The 20,423-nt window shown below is 54.0% G+C and overlaps 2 protein-coding genes and 1 long non-coding RNA gene across 3 annotated transcripts in view; all 3 read left to right on the top strand.

Moving 5' to 3' along the window:
- LOC130256070 (uncharacterized) overlaps positions 1 to 15,102 on the top strand; it is a 38,892-nt gene extending 23,790 nt beyond the window's left edge. The window contains exon 3 of the long non-coding RNA XR_008841052.1: positions 14,258 to 15,102. This is a non-coding gene — a long non-coding RNA (uncharacterized LOC130256070). The remainder of the gene's footprint in view (positions 1 to 14,257) is intronic.
- FOXE3 (forkhead box E3) lies at positions 1,337 to 4,239 on the top strand. The gene has a single exon (XM_056497323.1). The coding sequence runs from the start codon at positions 2,142 to 2,144 to the stop codon at positions 3,300 to 3,302; it is 1,161 nt and encodes a 386-aa protein (XP_056353298.1). The 5' UTR covers positions 1,337 to 2,141; the 3' UTR covers positions 3,303 to 4,239.
- A 2,366-nt stretch (positions 15,103 to 17,468) lies between the features above and the next one.
- On the top strand, positions 17,469 to 19,661 carry FOXD2 (forkhead box D2). The gene is given in 3 exon segments (XM_056497322.1): positions 17,469 to 18,377; positions 18,380 to 18,423; positions 18,425 to 19,661. Coding segments are annotated over 3 exon segments (1,329 nt in total). The 5' UTR covers positions 17,469 to 17,593; the 3' UTR covers positions 18,926 to 19,661.
- The last annotated feature ends 762 nt before the right edge of the window (positions 19,662 to 20,423 follow it).

Consider the following 20,423-nt stretch of genomic DNA (forward strand, 5'->3'; position numbering starts at 1 on the left):
AAACAAGTGGAAGAAAGTGAGTGATAGATAAGGGCTGTTTATATGATTGAGAAAAGCTGTTCCTCTTTGGTACTCCATAACCCTATCCCCCGCCCCAACCCCATTCTTGCCAGATCAGAATACATTAAAATCCTTGCACCAACATGAAAATCTCACCAGCTAATGTTTGCAAAGCTGAAGGTTTCCATCTCCCCCAGGTGGGTAACTTTCTTTGTGCAGTCTAGAGTGATCTTTAGTGACTCCCTTCTTGGATATCTCTCCAGTGAGTGGAAAAGTCAGATCCTCTGGATGACATTAACCACATCCATTCAGATACTTTCTTGATTTAAATGTGTGTGTCGGGAGAAATAAGAATTTTCCATTCTTTTTCCCCTTAGCTCTCATAAGATGAATGAATGGTCCCAGCCATGCCTTTTATTTGCTTTCTTCCCTGAGGATCTGTGTCTGGAGAAAGGTGCCTTTCTCCAAGGCTGTTTCACCCTTTTCCACCTGCTCCCTGTCCTCCAGCCAGCATCAACATTCCCGTTACCCTCATTTGGCAGAAGGGAAACTGAGGCAGTTAGCTGAAATAGCACTGGTCCGTGTCAGATCTGGACTGGACTCACAATTTCCTGCCTGAGCCCTGGAGAGTGAAAGAAGAGCCACAAATATCTGCAGGAAAAATAAAGCATGAACAAAAACACATGCAGGCACAAGAAGGGGTATGAGCACCGGTGAGAGAGAACCTGGGTGGTGAATTTAAAACCACTAGCAAATGCTTAAAGGAAAGGGGTAAAGACTGGGTGACTTTTTAGTTCAGAAAAGGAGGTAGGAGGATGATAGGACTCAGTCGAGCTCACCTGCTTGCCTCTGTGGAAAAAGCCTTTCATTGTGCTCTGCTCAAATTGCAAAGTTGAAGACTTCAAGTTTCACTCCAGTGGGACATATTAAGGGATCTGCCACTGCATTCATGGTACTTTTCCATCTGTGTCCCCAGGACATGGACACAAAGCTATGCCTAAAGCTGTGAGCTGGTTATGAAAGTTCCCCCCAGCTTGTCCAGCCCACCCTTAAGCAGTGGCTTCCTTCTCTGCCCTGGGCCAGGGGCTCCTTGGGCGGGCATTTGGCTTAGAGGTGACTCTCAGGAGCAATGGGTGAGCACAGTGTGGAAGCTCACAGTTGTTTTGATGCTGCTCAAGCAGCCAGCAGCGCTCTTAGTGATAATGCCGAGGATGAGAAACTGCAGTTCTGCCCAGCCAACTCGCTCTGGAGAACTGGGTTCTTGAAACCCAGAAGGGAATTCTGAGACAGGTGTCTTCCTTCAGCCTCATAGTCGGCAGTATAAAGAGATCTTATTTTACCCGTCCATCCCCAAAGTGCTGTCCCTGTTCCACATCCTTTGCCCACACTCCGGGCAGCCATGAGCTCTGCGGACCATTTACCTTTTTCCTGGGAAAAAGAAAAAAAAGACATTTTCCCAGGATTTCCTTACCTAGGCGGTCTCACCAAGCTGCAAAGTGACTGAACCGAGGGTCTTGGTACCGGAGAGAGCCCCTGGCACTTGCCGGCACTGCGTTGGGGCCACCTCTGAGCGCTTTTCACGGGGGAAGAAGACAACGAAATCCAAGCGCAGAAGGGGTGGCGGAGGGAGGTTACCTGCTCTACTGCTGCGGGGTGGCAGCGGCACCAAGCTCGCCCCGGGCTGGCCGTCGGGACTCGTTTCGTTTGGTTTTTCTCCCGGGAGGAAGCACCAGTTGCGAGCGACGCGAAGCGCTGGCGGAGAAGGGCCGGGAGGAGAAGAGGCCGCAGCGCTGGCCCGGGACCCCCGGGGGAGGGACGGCTCGGGGGCATGGCTACGGAAGGAACCCCAGGAGAGGCTGGGGGATTTAGCCGTGGGAGCCGGGACCCCTCCCCGGGGGCCTCCTCCTCCCGCCGGGGGAGAGGGGCCGGGCAGGCCGGCACCGCACACCCCTCCGGGGGGGCGACCGCCCTATATATTGCCAAGCGGCCCGGGACCGACCTTCCCATCGCAGGGAGCTGCCGCCGAGCCTGCCCCCCTCCCCTTCCCCTCCCTCTCCCCTTCCCCTCCCCTCGGGGGGGCTCTTTCTCCCCCCCCCCCCCCCATCCTCCGAGGAGGAGGAGGAGGAAGGCGAGGGCCGTATATGAACGCGGCCGGCTTCCCCTGCCTGCGAGGCATGTGCACGCTGCCGGCTGCCAGCCCCGCGGCCGTGGCCAGCCCCGGCTCCCCCGGGCCGGCGCGGGGCTCTCCGCAGGCGCCGCCGGTGAAGCCGGAGCCGCGGGGCGCCGGGAGCAGCCCGGCCCCGCCGCCGCCGCCCGAGGAGCCGCCGCCGCCCGCCGGGGGCCGCCGCAGGAAGCGGCCGGTGCAGCGGGGCAAGCCCCCGTACTCCTACATCGCCCTCATCGCCATGGCCATCGCCAACGCCGCCGAGAGGAAGCTCACCTTGGGCGGCATCTACAAGTTCATCACCGAGCGGTTCCCCTTCTACCGGGAGAACCCAAAGAAGTGGCAGAACAGCATCCGCCACAACCTCACCCTCAACGACTGCTTCGTCAAGATCCCCCGGGAGCCCGGACATCCCGGCAAGGGCAACTACTGGACACTGGATCCGGCTGCCGAGGACATGTTCGACAACGGGAGCTTCCTGCGCCGGAGGAAGCGCTTCAAGCGCACCGACATCACCACCTACCCCGGCTACATGCAGAACTCCAGCGCCTTCACGCCGCCGCCCGCCGGCCGCCCCGCGGCGCCCGCAGCGCCCTACCCCAACGCGCTGTGCTCGCCCGGCTACGGCCCGCAGCTCTCCGGCAGCGTCTTCCACCCGTACGCGGCCGGGGCAGCGCCGCCGGCGCAGCACCCCAGGATGTTCAGCATCGACAGCCTCATCAGCGGGCAGCAGGCCCTGCAGCCCTCGCCGCCCTCCGAGCTGGGCCACCCATCGCTGGGCTTGCCCGCGGCCGAGCTGGCTCCCGCCTGCTCCGCCGGCAGCTCCGAGCCTCCCTGCTTCCAGGCACAGCCCGTCAGCCCCGGCCTGCTGAGCCGGGCCGGCCCCAACTCCCTGGCGTACCCCTACGCCGCCTCGCCCCCGCACCTGCCCGTGGCTCAGGGCAGCTACTCGCCCGGCAGCCCGCAGCTCTACGGGGCTCCCAACAGACTGGCGCTGCCGGCCATGCGGCCCCCGGCCTGTGCCGAGCACGGCGAGCAGCTGCTGGGGCTCTCCGCCTCGCCCCTCGGCCAGTTCGGCTCCAGCAACACGTACATGCGGCAGCCCAACTTCCCCGCGGGCCTGGAGCGGTACATGTGATGGGGCACAGCCCGGGCTCCACCAGCGGCTCTGGACAAGCGGGCTTCTCCCTGCCCTGGGGCCAGCTGGGCTGGAGCCGGGGGTCCCCGGGCCCGGCTGTGTGCAGACACGCAGTGTGGGAGGGCTCAGCTCCTCTCTCTCAGCTTATTCTGAAACGGAGGCAAGGTGATCTGTTTATCTGCTCCATTCCTTTCCGGAAAAGGTGTTTTCTGGCTGCATCTGCCGGGCAGGGCTTCCCACTCTTGCCCTTGTGCCCCCTGCAGCAGCGCACCCCGGGGCACCCCAGGGCGAGCAGGAGCGCACTCAGGAGGTGGAACGTGCAGGAACTCTCTCAAATGGGCTTTCTCCTCTCTTCTCTGAGTGCCTCCCGAGTAACTGGAATGAAAGTTATCAAACCCCCTCCCCCAAACCACTAAACATGTTCACTGGATTTTAAATGAATATTTAAGATGTTTATCATTTCCTTTCCCTGTAGGAAAAGAAACCCCAACTTGACTACTTCTTTTTACTATTTTTAAAAATTACTTTTATTGTTAGAAAGGTCTTTTTTAAAATAAAGCTTTTTCTTCCAACATGACCAGTGCTGCTGTTCCTCTGGCTCTGGATGGATCTTGGCAAGAGGAAATTATAGTTTTGGAACTGGTGGGAGACTGTTTCATGCTGCTGTTGTGACACCGCCACATCTTACATTTTTAGTGATGCTTCTTAAAGCTCTCTATTTTATTGTGATTTTCTTAAAACCAAATGGTAATTCCTACAAGAATCCCATGCAGCTCTTACTGGACTTGATAGTTTCCATTTGCATAGAGAAAATGTGTCTTCCCTCCAAGGAATCCATTGCAGGTGAAATTCTGATTTAGCCCATCAAATTAGGAGATCACAGTTTTTCTTCCTAGCAACAAAATCAATTAAAGTTCTAACCTGTTCACTGGCTAGGCTGCTGTTATTTATTTGCAAGACTCCCAGCCAGACAACTGACAAAGTTTGAAGGAAGAATTCCCCACCCCAAGACTTTGTTTTTTTTATTTAAACATTCTTCAGGTAAAAGTGTCAAGCTAGGATTTCTCTCCTTTTTTTCAAGGGTGTCTTCTGAAGCAGAGCAATTTTCTGTAGTCCCTATAGCATTTTCCTCTCTAAGGAGTTGGAAATCATCTGATCTTTGGTGTAAAACAGCATCTCATTCCCCAGCTCTCGTGTCCTGGCAGGTACTCATAGAATCAGCTTTTGTCCACAGCTTGGGACCTTGTGGCTTTTCAGTCTTTCATTCTATGTGCTCCACAGAAAAGGAGAGTGAGTTTATTACAAGAGCAGAGGGAAGAAAATGCTTTTTTCTTCTTGGTTTCCTTAAAATTTGGCCTCCATCTATCTATAAAAACTCCATCTTCAGCTGAGTTGCTGAGTGCTGAATCTCCTCTCTGGTCCCTCCATCTTCACCCTTTCAGCTTTCACACTGGTCCCAGCAGCAGCTTCTCCGCTTTTCCCCCAATAATAACCCTGCTCAGGAAGGGCATTGAGAAAGAACTTATCTCTTGAAATACTCTGGCTCTCTCCACACAATATCCATAGGCAGACATCTTCTGTCTAATGGAAATTTGCAACGTGCCCATGCCTGCCTGTGACATACTGCCTGCAGATATCACTTAGGGGGTGCTGAAATAATCCCTTGCAAGGACAGTCAGCAGAAAGGACATTTGTCATAGCTCACATTCATTCCCAGGGCCCGATCCTGCAATGTTTTGCTAACAAAAGAACTTTTCAAATCTTGCCTAAGTACCCAGGGTGTCAGAGCCAGACATGTGCCAGAAGCATTGGCTCTGCCAGCTGCTGGGGCTGTGACTCCACTGGGTTTGCACCCTGAGCAGGAGGGCTGCTGAGGCAGGGCAGAACCAGGTGCTGACATGAAATAAAAACAGTTTTGGCTGTAGGGGGTGGGCAGGAGATGCTGTGGTTCTGCCTGGATGGGATGCCCTGGGAAGAGCTGGCCAAGCCACGACAACTCAGACCAAGCTGAGTCCCCAGTCACCTCAGAGACTTGCACAGCAGGGAGCTGGTGTTGAAAAGGGCTTTCCATGTTCCTGAGTGTTAACTCAGGTGCTGGTGGAGCCATGAGGGCTGGGATGAAAGGGGCTGGGCTGTCACTTGCTCCTGTCCCCAGCTGCCTGTGCCCTCTTGCTATGGGGCTTTCTGAGAGTGGCATCCAGCTCCAGATTTAGGGATGTGTCTGCAAGAGATCCCCCCCAGCCCTGTGCCTTTGCAAGAGGGGTCTCTTCAGGCTCTGGTGTGAAGTGAGTCACCACGGGGGACTGACTCCCCAAAAACCTGGCTTGGAGAGAGCGGATGACCTATCCTGGTGGGTTGACACAACCTCTGCTGGGCAGCACTGGGCTGTCCATCTTCCCTGCTGTGCCCCAGCCCAGAGCCCCTGCAAGCATCAATAAACCACCCTCACCACGGGCCTTACACTGCCAAACAGCTGGGAAAAGGGAAACAAACCCCTTTTCTTCTTTTTCCTGTAGATATTAATCCTCACATGCACAAAACTCTGGCAACTTGTATTGTGATTGTCATTAAACTAATGCCTTAAGAGTGTCTTCTTGGTTAAGTTAATGTATCTCAATGAGGCTTTTAAGCTTCCATTTCAAAGCTTTGTTTACAGTTAGGGTGAATCTAGCAAATGAGTAGGATTAAGGTGTCATGTAAAGCATGAGCCTTGCTGGGACAGAGTAGTTTTAAGCTTTGTAAAGTTTATACCTGAGCTCTTCATCTGTTTTAGTGTCTTTTCAATGTCCCTGTTTAGTGAATAAGAGGGATTTCAATGAAACAGGAGTAATTATCACTCAGATTTCAGTTGTGAAACCAAGTCTCCTTTGAAATCCTCCCTTCTTTATTTAGGGAGTTTAGGGAATATTATGTAATGACAGTTGTAACAATCTCGAGCTCACACAAAAGACAGAGGCAAAACTTTCTGTGCTCTCTGGGATTGTGGAAAGAATGTCATAGCTCAGGGTGATGGCAAGAGGTACTCTGGACTTGCCTGTGGTGGGGAGAGCCCTGTCTCGAGCCTGTGAGATGCTGATGGGGGAAGAGGAATTGAACCCGAGCACCAAAGAGATTTAGTGGTGGCTGGGCTATCTTCTCTGACTTCTCAGCGAATAACTTTGCAAATCAGGCTGATTCCAGAAAACCCTGCACATTCAGAAAAACACAGCCAAAATGAGCTGCCACTTTGAAAATATGTTGACTTTTCACTGGGAGACTCTGGCTATGCAGGGAGAACCAACTGTGCTGCTGTGTCTGTCTGTGTACAACAGCATTCTGCACGTTTCATGCTTGTACCACCTTCCTGCTGCCCCCAACAGGTTCAAACAAGCAGTAAGAAACGCTCTTTCCAGATTATATTCCCAAGGTATAAATAGTGTTTTGCACCCTGCTACAAGCAAACACAGCACTGGCTGAATTTTAGTTGAAGCACATTACCTGAAGAACTTATCAGTCCCTCTGGTAGTGTTAGGTGCTGGAAATGTTACACATCACTTGCTGTTATTCTATGCAATACGTTGCCCTTTGCAAATACACAGCTTGAAGACAACAAGTGTTTCTTGGAGGTCAAGACTGAGTTGGTAAAGTCAGACACTGATGGGGAGATGGGCAGTGAGTGCAGTGGGACCGGCTGAGATTGGCTTTGCCAGGTAACAATGAGTTTTTAACAAATTAGGATCTGGGAGTCAGCACTGCCCGAGCTCTGAGCTACGTCTCGGGGTGTCGGGGACCGATCACCACTGCTGCTGTGGTTTGTTTAGATCCTTTACATTCGCAAAGTTCCTGTGAGGACAGGAGCAGCTGATGGAGCTGCTGTGTTTGTACAGGGCGAGATAAACGCTGCGCTGCCCTCCGCCGCTTCACTCCGGGGGTGGCAGGGGCGAGATGGCCCGAGTGACAGCAGCGTGCTCAGGCCAACACTGACCTCCAGTGGAAAGCCCTGGGAAGCGGCTCCCGGCTCCCGGGGGGATGCTCAGCACGTACCGGCAGCATCCCGGCCCTTGAGGTCCTGCTCACGGCTGGCAGGCATCAGGACAGCGGGGAGGGTGGTTATGAAACACGCTGGGCTGGATACAACCTGCTGGCTTAAAACACCTTTAAGGGAAGATATTATTTGTGGGAAGATTTTTTTTTTTTTTTTAAGAGAAGATTTGTGGACACTGCTGAAGGCTCGTGGGGAACCTAATCTGGTTTTTTCTCAGGTTGTTGACTTTTCGCAGCTCCAGCCTGAATCTTTCCTAGGCTGGGGGAATCTTTCTCAGAGACAAAACAAGGAAAGGTAGAAAGAAAACACAGATAGACACCTGGTGTTGATCACTGAGTTGTGTGAGTGTCTCTTGATATTTTGCAGAAAGAATGTTTTCAGAGGGGTTGCCTTCTTTGACCAGTGAGTCTTTTCTACCTTGTTTTTTGTGATCTCCCTTATATATATGCCATGGCTTTTCAATAAACTGCTCGCTCCTTCTTGCTGCTTGGAAGACAAGTCATGTTGCTGTATTCTTTTGCCACTTCCTAGCCTCACAGTGACAAAGATTTCTCTGGCTATACCTTCTTTTACCCCTCTCCTAAGCCATGGCTGGGCACAGGATACAGGATTGGGCTGTGTTGGCTGTCCCAGCAGCTCTTCTCCCTGGAGTGAAAATAGGGAAATGAGTGGAAGCACAGAGAATCAATGCCCTGGATGGAAGGGGAGGGGTTGGTGATGACAGATCACTCCTCTGCAGCAGCCAGCCTGCTTGGCAGCCTGACTTTGTGTTTGAAATGTGCTACACGGTGGTTGAATGGCAGAGCTGGGGCTGGCCTGGCTCTTAACACACCCAAAGTGCCAGGCAAATCAGCAGAGCCTGAGCACTGGCAGCACAACACCTACAAGCTCTTGGGGGAGACCTGGGGTGCAGTCATTTCACAGCCTTTGTACTGTGGTTGCTGAACTGGTTACACTGCAGCAGTTGGGTTTAGGAATGTAATGAATCAACTGTGCCATCCCAGCACCAGCAAACAGCTCTGGTTTCTGGCAGCTTGGGGTGCTGCATGGAGAAAAAGTGCACCTGAGCCACTTGCATGTGTGCCTGGGAAAAGTTAATTTTCTATTTGCATCAGAACTGCTGAGCCAAAGGCAGCAAGGTATGACCTCTGCAGAGAATGGGCCTGATGGTCTCAGACATTTTGGGTGCTTTCCATCTGCACCAGGATCATCTTATCTTGGTTTTAGAACTCTCCTGCTAATCAGGTGTTGGGAGCCAAATCAAATCTGTAGATTTCCAGGAGGTTTCAAGTGATCTAATCTGGCTGGAGCAAATGGACCTCAAAAAGCACAAAATTGTCCAAGCTCACTGACCACCCTGGCTCTTCACTCAGAGCAGGCCATGGGTTTCAGAAGAGAAATTAGTTTACCTGTGCAGGTCAGGCCGACTCATGTCTTGGTTATACCTTTTCCAGATGTCCTATGCTTGAAAGACAGGAGTCTGAGTATTGCTGAGGGGACTCTGCTGTGCCTCATCATTTTCAGTTTCAGAAAGATGCTTATATGAAGCTCTAACTCCCTCCCAAGAGCATTCCATCCAGCACTCCTCTGTAACAGAGATGTGTTTACCCATAGGAAAGCAGGAGGCTGCCAAACCAATCTCAACCAGACCCTTCACCCTCAAGAAATCACAAGTTTTGCCATCCCAAAGACACAATTAGGAGGGAACATTTTCTTGCCAGACCCCAAACACACCCCAGCAGAGCTTTGTGCTCCCTAGAGATGGCTAAACTGGCCACTTGGTCAAGATGCTCCTGCCAGGTCACCATGGCAGCGATGGGAGCAGGGTGTGGTTCTGGCTGCTGCACTGGGGGCAGCACCCACGAGGTGGCAGCCAGGTGACACCCACACCCTGGGGCCACCCTCAGCTCTCCTGCCCAGACCCCACCAGCCACAGAGCCTCTCCAAGCAGCGTTTGCTCCTCCCTGGTTACTTATTGTTAGGTTTTCCCCAGTGTTGGTTTAAGCACGTATCCATCCTCCCCCGGCTCGAAGCCCTTTCTTTCCAGGCTGTCTGCTGCTTGGATTCTCCCCGAGCTGATGCTCACCCTCTAAGTATAATTGCAATACAAAGTAGTTTCAGAATAGCGTGCAATAGTGGCTAATTATTTGGAACAATTATACATAACAAAGACAGAGCCAAGCAGCAAGAGGGCTTAATTGTCTGGCCAAGCATGAAATAGCACAGGATTATCGCTCACAGGGGGAGGGGAGGCAACAGAGGAGAATTGCCCCATAGAATAGGCAAGAATCCAGTCTGCTCTGGAAGACAAAGTTTATTGAAGAACTTGAAAATTCCCTGTTGAAGCATCTTCTGAGATGGCAGAGAAGACATGAAAAGGAGAATGACCCAGAATATGGGCTTAAGGCACAAATCCCTCCACTGACAGACTCCAGGCCTACAGGCGCTTAAGAACATGCTTAAATTTTAAGCACATGAATAGTCCCCTTTGACGGCTCACGTGCTTAGAGTTAAGCTCAGGCATAAGTGTTTGTAGGATTGGAGCCCAGATTTTTATTGCAACTAGGCTCTTCTCAGTAATGACAGGAAATAAGAGATGTATAAAGTGCACAAACTCCCAGGGCACTGCCATGAAACCCTTTGCTCCATGTGAGTGACAAAAACCTGCTGTGAGCCACGGCAACATCCACACCTCCCCTCCCTGCCATGGAGCTGGGGGAGAGAATAACTGAGCAGCATCTCCAAGCCATGAGTGGAGCCTGAGAGTCCACAGGTGTGGGTAGAAGGTGAGGAGGTTGCAAAATGGAAAAAAAATCACCATCAAAACCTAAAAAGTGCTGCGAGTGTTGCTGGAGTTCAGGCTTGATTGAGTGTACCAAAGAACAATGTCTTGGAGAGCCTCTTAGATGGTATGGAAAATGAGGATAATTTTCAGTAAAAGTGATGAAATGCAGATATATATAAATCTTGCAGAATATGAACAAATCAATGCAATAACAGCTCTTCTCCAAATAATCCCTGCTTAGGCATGCAGCTGCTTTTCCTGCAGAATAAGGTTTCTCTACTGTGAGATTTTCCCTGTTCTTTCTCCATCTCTGTTTTTGTTTTTTGCAAAGATTCCCATATTTACAAGACAGCTACCTGCTGGGGAGTAGGTAGCACTTTTCCTTTACACCCATATAGGGTGTGTGTCCCGGTTCAGGGCAAATTTGGGAGGAAACCTCTGAATGGGGTCCCTCTAGGAAACAGATTCAAGCAGTCCCTAAGCACTCAGGACCTTCCCAAACCACCCCAATGCCTCAGTGCATCACCAGCCTGCCACAGCGTGCCTGTGCAGCAGCTCAGAGCAGCAGGGCACGGGTGGAGGATTTTCTCTGGAGCCAGAGGTTAATTATGCTTTATTGGATAATTTTCAGTTGCCAGTGCTGGCAATAAAAGGGATTTCCTCTAGATGGCACGCTTATCTCTGCACTGGGAGGGAAGCCCACCAGCCTGCATCCCTGCAGGACCCCAGTGATGTGTTTCCAGGGAACAGATAACTTATGTCCTCTTACATCACAATTTGAATGCTCAATAGCTAGACTATACAAAAGCCTGGAAAATGGTAATAAGAAAAGGCATTTCATGTTGAGCACTGCTGGGATCCAGTTAGCTGGGTGATGCTAAATATCCATCTTGAAGAAATCATAGAAATTTCCAAGTAACATAAAGCCAGATGTGAAATATCAGCTTTTCCTTCATCAGCCCTCAGTGTTGCTTCTTCCATGTGAGTGATCCATTTTCCTCTTCCCAGAAAGAATAAGCAGAGGCTTACCTGCAGTAAGTGAAAGAAGTGGGGATGTGTGTGTATGTGAAGCCTCAACATCCCCAGAATGGCTGGATTAATTTTAATCAGTGTGTTGACAAGGTTTCCCCTCTCTTGCCCCTGTGCAGCTCAGGGTAGCAATTTCTTCTGGTGGTTTGAAGAAAGGAACAGAATTTCACACCTGTCTGGAGATGAGATTCACCCTTCTGTGCAGATTCAGCCACAATATTAAAGTGGTACAGTTTAATAATTTTTCCCCCTGACAGTCCTTCAGTAGATAAAGGGAGAGGGTTAAGGGGTTTGGTTCTGCCTCTGCTCTCTACATGTGTGAGATGCCTCACATCTCTTCCCATACTTTGGGTTGCAAATTTTTCTCTCTCTTTATTCAACTCCTTCTTGAGATGGGAACAGGGAAAAGGAGCCCTGTGCTATATTTCTGTGCAATCTTATATAAGGTCAGGAGACAAAATATATTTATGAAGTTCTTTGTTAGGCAGCTCCAAAGGTATCAGCATGTACATGCAGGGCTGATTTTTCAGAAGGATATATCGGATGGACCTAGATCTGATCCCCAGCTGGAGATTGCTGGATACTTCCTCACGGACTCCTACCTTCTTCTACATGGGGGAAAAAAAAAAGCTAAAAGTTTTTATACTGATCAAGCCAGTAATTTTCCACCTTCTCTGTCATTTCCTCCTTTGAAGGCCCTCTCTGTATTCCTTCTGGCACCCAAGTTGAAGGCCCTCAACTGGCACTTTTGGCAGAAGTGGACTTTAGTGATCTCAGTGTGTGAGGTGGGCATGAGCTGCTGAACTGCTGAAGGCAGAAAACTCAGCTTCAGGGATTTCCTGGACAAGTTTGGCATGATCAGATGCTAACATGGAAAACCTGGACTCAGAAACCTCATCATGAGTTTCTAAATCCTTGTGGATCTGGCCATTTATTTAGGTTCTTGTACTGGTGCACCCACTTTTGGAAAATCTGATTCGCTCCCACATATATCCCTCACCTCCCAGGAAACCCCTAAAAATCCTTCCTTCTATTTTCAGAGGATTTTGGAAAGAATGAAGTGATTTAGCAGGCTTATTTTCACAGGGATATTTTTCCTTGTGTGGTAGGCACAGTTACCAGGCTGTTCTATACACATTGCCATGTGCCAGAGCATAATTGCCTTCCACATACATCAGCCTTTGGCTAATGTGTTTTTTATGGCAATCAGGAGAGCTGGCTTTGGTGAGTCTCAAAAGTGCACCTGGTGGTTTATGGCTTGAAAATGCTGTGTTCCTCTGAGTCATGTAAGTGTGTGTATCTCTTTTCATGTCAGATCACTGAAGAATGGTATGAAACGAAGGTCCTAAACTCAGATCATAGCACTTAAATAAATGTGTTTTTAACATATTTCCCACTTGTCTGGGGAGGAGAAAAGACAGGGAAAATTGTGCTCCAAAGTTTCGTGGGTACTCAGCCCTGCACATAGGGTTCCTGGGAAAAGCCTTCATTGAAATCCAGACCTTTTTTGGTGTGGATTTTGAGACACCTACATTTGAAAAGTCAAGTCAACAAACCCGAGCTGTCCAACATCTGAACGCTGCAGGGATGGATATTGGCACTCGGCTCCGGTGGTTTCCAACCTGGGGATTTCATATATCTCTCACTATCTGCCACCACCATTCCCACTGACCTCCCTGTGCTGGGAGCTCGTGGTGTGCAGGCTGCAAACTGATCTTTGCGAGCTGGGAGCTGGCAGTGCGGGGCTGGAAAAAGAGTTGAACTGCAGGGAGCACTGAAGGTCTGAGCCTTGGATATGGAAAGAAGAGAAATAATATCAAAGGAAATCACATAAGTGGAAAAAGAGCCCCCTGGGGCAGCCCAGGCAGCAGCAGGTCTGTCTTGTTCATGTTTTCAGAGAAGTTAGAGGTCAGCCAAGCTTGATAACGAGGTAATAAAGAAAAATCCATCACTGAGCCTTGGGGGACTTATAGATGCAGTTCTCATCAGAATAAACGAATTTAGATGCTGCTCGGCAGAAGCAACAAGAACGATTATGGATCACAAACCAAACAGATCATCTGGAAGGGTCTGGGAGCAACATTGGCTGGGCTGGAGCTGAACTTTCCACAATTCCCAAGGGTTCATTTCCCGGGGTTCCCCCCCGCTAAACCCCGAGCCAGGAGATGCTCCGGGAAGGACCGGCTCCCTAAGGCGTGGGCATGAGCGGCGCCAGGGCAGGAGCAGCGATCGCGCCCTGCGGCGCTTCGGGCTTCGTGTCCTGCCCTCCGACTACACCCCCACGAACAACGGTCTGGTCAAGGGAAAAGAGGATCAGGGAAAAAAAGAGTTTTTCCCTGTGAGAAAAAAATAAAAAAGGGTGCCTGGTCTTTGTGGCCAGTTTTGCGGCTTTCAGGAGCTCCGACCCGGGAGGAGGCACTGGGACAGCCGGGGAAAACTTCGGCCGTGGGGATCCACCTGCTGAAGCCGTCAGCAGGGCATCAAAAACCGACCTCACACGCCTGGGTCAAACACCTCATTGAGACAGGCAGGAAAGACAGTGAAAATCAATTTAAATAAGAAAAAAAAAAATCATAATGATCCGTTGATGGCCTTTTTTTTTTTTTTTTTTTTTTTCCCACTACTTTTGAGACTTTCTGGAGCCTCTCTCCACTCCAGCAGCACTCATCCCCACGCACGTTTGATTCCTCAATTTAATGTGAAATATAAAGCAGAATTGAGTTCAAACGGGAAGCGACGCTGTCTGTAAGGAAATACTGCAGAGAGGAGAGCAAAAAAATTAAAAATCTGCCCAAGGAAAAATGCTTCCCTCCCAGCCTAGCTTGCCCGGGCTCAGTGGGACGATGGCAAAGCGATCTTTTCGGGTAGATCAATAGGGTTTTTCTTTCGAGAGACCTCATAATTTCTTAGCCCGGCGCACATTAAAACGCGCCCGTCGCTCCGCGTGTGGATGCACGGCCGGGAGTTTTTTTGTGTGTGTGTGTGTGTGTGTGTGTGTGCGCACCGTTTCTGGGATCCGACCATCTGGTTTGTTTCATTCCAGGTTTTCCCTTTTCTAAATCATCTCGGGACGGGTGTAGTTTAGGTACTTTTTCTCGTTTTGATTTGTTTCTGCAGCCGATCATGAGTGGCAAAGCCGAGGCTGAGACCGACTGGGCGAACAGAAGCCGTTCGGAGACGGAGAGAGAGGGAATCATTCACTCTCGTTCCACTGTGGGTCATCCCCGACTTAAACGGGGACCATACTGTGCCTTGAAGCAGGCAGAAATCGTGTCGGTGCCGGGTGATGGGGACGCGCTGCCTCTCGAGCTGCGGCGCTCGGGGTGCGCGATGCTGAGCGGGAGACCCAGGTCCAGGCGGGAGCAGGACCAGGCACCGGCCGCATCCCATCAGCAGCGCCTCGCATCAACCCTTCTGCCTCCCCCGTACATTTTCCACCTCCTCTGGGTCCCCATGACCATCAGTAGAGCAGCAAGCGGCTCCCCCCGAGTTCCTCGCCGCCGGGGGCTCCCCCCGAGGTCTGCCCACCTCTCCAGACAGGGGGAGAGGCGCAGGGGTGGGCAGGCAGCAGACACCCACATCTGTTTCACTTCGAGCCGTGCGGGACCAGCCTGCAGACGGAGCGATCGGGAGGCAGCCGCCCTGCCAGCGGGCGGGGGGCGGCCGAGCATCTTCTCCCCCGGAGCATCCCCCGGGCGCTGTCCCCTGCCCCCGGCCGCTCGCAGCGCGTCATTTTGCTGCCCCCCACCCCCGCCCTCCCCTTCGCCGCCCTGCAGAGGCACAAGACGCAGCTCCCGGCGGTTCCTCGCTGCCATGAAATGCACCAAGTGGAAATTCAATCGCCCCGTTGTGTGTGTGGTCGAAATCTCTGGCAGCTGCTTCGGAATTTTTTATGACACTTTCGTTTATGTAGGGGAGGCATAACTATTATTTTACTTAATAAAAATGGAAGGCGGCTCGAGTCTTTTCCCTCTCCGCTCTCTTCCATTTGTTCTTCCCATCGCCTTTCCACCGGGCTCATGAAATGAGAGTTTAAACAATGTTGGTAGGAAAGATGCGGCATCTCCGAGGCATTTCTCCGTGTTAGACAACTATACATACATGTATATATGGAAAAAAATATTGGGAAAATAAATAAAATAAATATTGGTATAGTCAAATATAGATATACACGCAAACATATGAGAGGGAGACACAGGTCAGGAGGATCGGAGAAGTATAAAAGCGAAACCTCAGGAAAGCTCCCCCAGAGCTGACACGCGCCCGCGGGACAGACTTCCCACCTTCCCGAGAAACTCTCAGCACAGTTTTCTCGTCTACTTTTCCCCTCCGATCGAGAAATTCTCCCCGATATCCGCGCTGGAGGAAAGAGGATGCGACCGACTCCGCGCAGAGGCTCCGGCTCTGAAATCTTTGCTTCCACTGGAGATGTGCGGACGGAGACGTCCGCTTCTGTCCTCTCGTCGGGGTCTCCCCGAATTCGCCGAGCCTGTGCACCGAGTCGTTAGGGCTTGAGTAATTGTGACCGGCATTTGGAAGCGGGGCCGCGCAGCTGTTTGGCCCGGCTCCCCAGTATTAGTGCTGGAGATTTTATCACCAAATGCTCGCACCTGTTAACGGCAGGGACTGGCAATTCATCACCGCGGATTCTCACACTGCCGAACGTAGCCCTGGCGGGGGGACATCTCCTCATGGTATCCCCTTGGAGGAACCCATCCCCTTCCTCCCTCCCCAAGCATCCTCCCATGGGAAAGCAGATACGTGTTTGCAGAGCTTCCAAGGGAAAAAAACAACAAACCAAACCAAAACCTAACCGTGCGAGCGTGGTTTAAAGTGTCCGCGATAGAGATGGGGACAACTTGTTGTCACAGCCACCTATGGGACATGGGCTGGGCAGCTTCAGATGCGGACTGCGCCAGGGCAGCTGCAAGGGGGGCTGCGGGGCTCTGCCACCCGCGGGGACACTGCGGAGGCTCCCGGGGACCTCGTGTGCCTCTGTTTAGAAGAAAATTCTGCCGCTTCGCTTGCAGCCCGCGACAAGGTGGGTGCCTGCTGCCCACCACCCCCTCCTGCCAGCCGACAGGGCAGCGGAGGCAGGAGAGCGGCACTCAGGGGATCCCGAGGCCGCAGGATATTCCCCTTTCCGAAGGGCTCCAGGGGCCTGGCTGTGGGTGGGCCGCCTCGGAAAGTGGTACCCGGCCGGGCCGGCCGCGTCGGGCGGAGATGCAGGACTCGGGCGCGGTCCCAGCAGCCCGCGGACAGGCACAGCCTTTGCTTTGGTTATTTCTCTCGTGGGGAGCGGCTCGGCAGAGCGCTGCTCCTCGCCCTCCGGCCCGCACCTGCCGGGCGCAGCATCCCTTCCGCGGGAGCCTCGGAGGAGGCGGGTTTCCAGGCTGGGTGCTCCTGCCTCGGTGACGTGTCGGTGACGTAAGCGCGCGGAGAAGGGGAGCGGGGATCCCCAAATTCGCACATCCCCTCAAGGGGGCCGAAGGCTCGGTCCTGGCGGAGTGAGGGTCCCTGTCGGCGAGGTCTGCAGTTCATCCCCCAGCATCGGGGACGGGCAGCCCTCGGGGGGAGAAGGGACCCTCCGCGGACCCCCGGGCCGAGGAAGGCGAATGTCGCATCGCGCAGGAATGGGGTCTGAGAGCCCCCGGCACCGCGGGGCGCCTGGGGCGGGGAGGGGCTTTATCCAGCGTCCATCGCCCCCCTCCTATAGCAGCCGGCTCCAGACGAAGCCCGGGGCATCCGAGCGCCAGGGGAGCAGGCATCGCCTTTCCTCGAAAGCATCTCGGGCGGGGGACACGCTCCCCGGGGCCGGGCCGGGCCGGGCAGTCCCTCACCGTGCCCCTGGGGGCTGCGGCGGCCGCCACGTGATGCCGGGGCGGCCGTATAAAGGCCTGGGGAGCGCTGGCAGCCGGCGCAGTGTGGGAGCGTTTCCACCGGGTCCCAGCTCGGGAGGGGTGGGGAGGGGGGAGCCGCCTTCCCCACTTCTGCCCTCCCCCCTCCCTCTTCCCCTGCCCCTCCCTTCCCCCTCCCCCTCCCTCCCCCCAACCAGAGAAGGAGCCGTCGCAAACCTCACTTTTCTTTTTTTTAACCTTGCTTCCCCCCCGCTTTTTTTATTTCCCCCTCCAGTTTCTCTCCTTTTATTATCATTATCACCATTATTTATTATCGCTGCTCCCAAGCGCCCTGCCCAGCCCACGGGCGCCCCGTCCCCCCGCCCCCGCCCCGCGCCCCCTCCGCCGCCCCTCCCTCCGCAGCCACCACCCCGCAGGCAGCAGCGCGGCCCCGCCAGCAGCGGCGCGGCGAGCGGGGCGCGGAGCGGAGCGCAGCGGCGCCGGGGCGCGGATCCCAGCGGCGGGCGCAGCCCTCCGGCACGGCCCCGGGCCCATCCCGGGAGCCGCCGCTAGGTGGGGGGGGGAGCCCGGCCCCGGCCGCCCCGGCCGCACAACAATGACTTTGGGCAGCAGCGGCGGCGGCGGCTGCGGGATCATGTCCGAGCGCTCCCCGGAGGAAGAGCCGCTCTCCGAGGTGGAGGACGCGGATATCGACGTGGTGGGCCCGCCCCAGGATGGGGGCAAGTACAGCGAGGAGGAGGAGGACGAGGACGAGGAGGAGGAGGACGAGGAGGACGGCGGCGATCCGCTGGGGCTGGCGCTGCCGCGGAGCGGGGCCGCCAAGGCGCGCATGGGGGGGTCCCCGGAGCGGCTGTCCCCCGGCGGCGGCTCGGAGCCCGCCTGCGCCCGCGGCGCCGCGCCCGGAGAGAAGGCGCCCGCGGGCGGCGGCGGCGGCGCGGGGGGGAAGAACCCGCTGGTGAAGCCGCCCTACTCCTACATCGCCCTCATCACCATGGCCATCCTACAGAGCCCCAAGAAGCGGCTGACGCTGAGCGAGATCTGCGAGTTCATCAGCGGGCGCTTCCCGTACTACCGGGAGAAGTTCCCCGCCTGGCAGAACAGCATCCGCCACAACCTCTCCCTCAACGACTGCTTCGTCAAGATTCCCCGGGAGCCCGGCAACCCGGGCAAGGGCAACTACTGGACGCTGGACCCCGAGTCCGCCGACATGTTCGACAACGGGAGCTTCCTGCGCCGGAGGAAGCGCTTCAAGCGGCAGCAGCAGCTGCACCCGCCGCACCCCGAGCTGCTGCTGCGGGCCGGGGCCGCCGACCCCGCCGCCTTCCTGCCCGGCTTCGCCTACGGACCCTACGGCTACAACTACGGCCTGCAGCTGCAGGGTTACCCCCACCACCACCACCACCATCCCGGCGGCGGAGGCGGCGGCGCCGCGGGCGCCTTCCCCTTCCCGGCGCCGCACTGCCCGTTACCGGCTCCGCCGCCTCCCGCCGCAGCCTCCGTCTTCTCCGCCGCCTCGGGGCTGCCCTCCTTCCTGGGCGGCGAGCTGAACTGCAGGAAGTCCTTCTACCACCCCCAGCTGAGCCCCACCGCCCTGCCCGCCGCCCTCCTCCAGACCCTCAAGCCGGACCCCTCGCCCGCCGGCGGCGGCGGCGGCAGCGGCGGCACCAACCACCCCTCCCGGCCCTCTTTTTCCATAGACAACATCATCGGGGGGGCCGTGCCCCCGCCGCCCAGCACCAACCCCAGCGTCGCGCCCGCCGCGCCCTACCCCGCCGGCCAGGCGGGCCCCCCGGCGCAGGTCCTGGCCGTGCTCAGCCCCGCCTTGGCCCCGGCACAGCCCCAGGTCAGCCTGGCACACGAGCCGCTCCTCCAGCCGGCCCAGAACTTTTCCAGTAAAATCACAACCCTCAGCAGCTGTCATTTTTAAAGTGTGCTGGGGACTGGGTAAGGGGAGGGGGATGGGGGGGAGAGTCGCGAAGCAAACGGCCCCTTTCCAGCTCTCCCCCACTCCTCCGAAACTGCTCCCCTTCCCTCTCCCCGTGTCTCCCCCCCCATCTCCTCCTGTTGTGTTTTAAGGTAGGAAATATTTCCTTTTTTTTTTTTTTTTTTTTTTTTTTTTAATTTTTACTTAATTTCCAGCCTCAGTGGCATCCAGATTTGTTTGTCTCCCTTTGCTCGGGAAAAAAAAAAAAAAAAACAATAAATCGGGAGGGCGGGAGGAGGGAAAGAATAACACGATTTGGTCCTACAAGCGCCAAAGCGTATTTATAAAGTGGCCGTAACATAAGCTGGGACCTGGGCTGGTTGAACACGCAACGTCTTGTGAGGGGCGGAGGGGGGGCATGTGAAGAACGAAACGGTCTTAGGGTCGGAAATGTTTCCTTTGAGAGGTGCGGGTTTTCCGCGGGGGTCCCCCCAGATCGCCTGGGAAAGCGGCCAGGGGAGTCGCGGACGGCCCCGGTAGCAGCGAGCCGGTTTCGTTCCTGCAAGTCTCTGTGCCGGGTGGCTTTGCCGTGTGTGTCTGTCTCTCCCCTGCTCTCAAAGAAAATGTTTTAATGGTCCGATCTTATTTTTAGTTTCTTTGAAGCTTCGGGCTTGGTTTTAAAAGGCACTGTTTAAGGTTTCTTTGTTTTTAAGAAGAAGAAAAGTCGGTGAAACTCAGGACTGCGGTTTATTTTTTTTTCTTTTTTCTCTCTCTTTTTTTTTTTTTTTTTTTTTTTTTTCCCTTTTCCCAATTAGACATTCAAATGCACGTTTAAAAGCAAATCGGATCAGTCAGGAAGTTTGGAGAATTCCCATACTATTTTTTTTTTTTAATCCCCGTTTTCCCACCCCCTCCGTGCGTGGGTTTTTTGGTGTATTGGTAATTATTTGTATATAGATTATTCGGGAGCTAATGAGCGGAGTCCAGTTAACTCTTCACTGGTTGTGCATCCGTCATATCTATTTTATTGAGAGAATCTGTGAATAATTTGATGTGGAAAAGGCAACAGAATTTTGTCCACCGTTGGTGTAAATTAATAAATGTTTGTGACCTGGTTAAAAAACAAATAACAATCCAAATCGTTCTTTGCGATGTCCTTTGTCACGCTGAGAGCCGAGAGCCCCGCTCGGGCCTCGGGGAAGCGAGAGGCTCCCGGCCTCGGGCCGGCGATTGCCGGGTGTTGGGCAGGGGCTGAGCGGCCCCTCCGCGGCCGGGGGCGCATCCTGCGCGGGGCTGCTCCGCGCCGCCCCTGCCCAGCGCTGCGGGCCCGGGCCACCCTGGCGGTCCCTGCTGTAGGTCCACGGGCCGGCAAGCAAAAAAATCCCCGGAGAATTTTTTTATTTTCGGTTGTTGTTAATTTTATTTTTTAGTTCTTGGATTTTGGTGTCTCCCAGGGAAAAAAAAAAAATTTTTCCTCCCTCCAAAAAAACTCCAAAAAATA

This window comes from Oenanthe melanoleuca, chromosome 8, assembly GCF_029582105.1.
Source record: "Oenanthe melanoleuca isolate GR-GAL-2019-014 chromosome 8, OMel1.0, whole genome shotgun sequence".
NCBI lineage: Eukaryota > Metazoa > Chordata > Aves > Passeriformes > Muscicapidae > Oenanthe > Oenanthe melanoleuca.

Bases quoted from the DNA above. Each gene is read 5' to 3' on its own strand.
- FOXE3 (XM_056497323.1), top strand. From the start codon at position 2,142: ATGAACGCGGCCGGCTTCCCCTGCCTGCGAGGCATGTGCACGCTGCCG.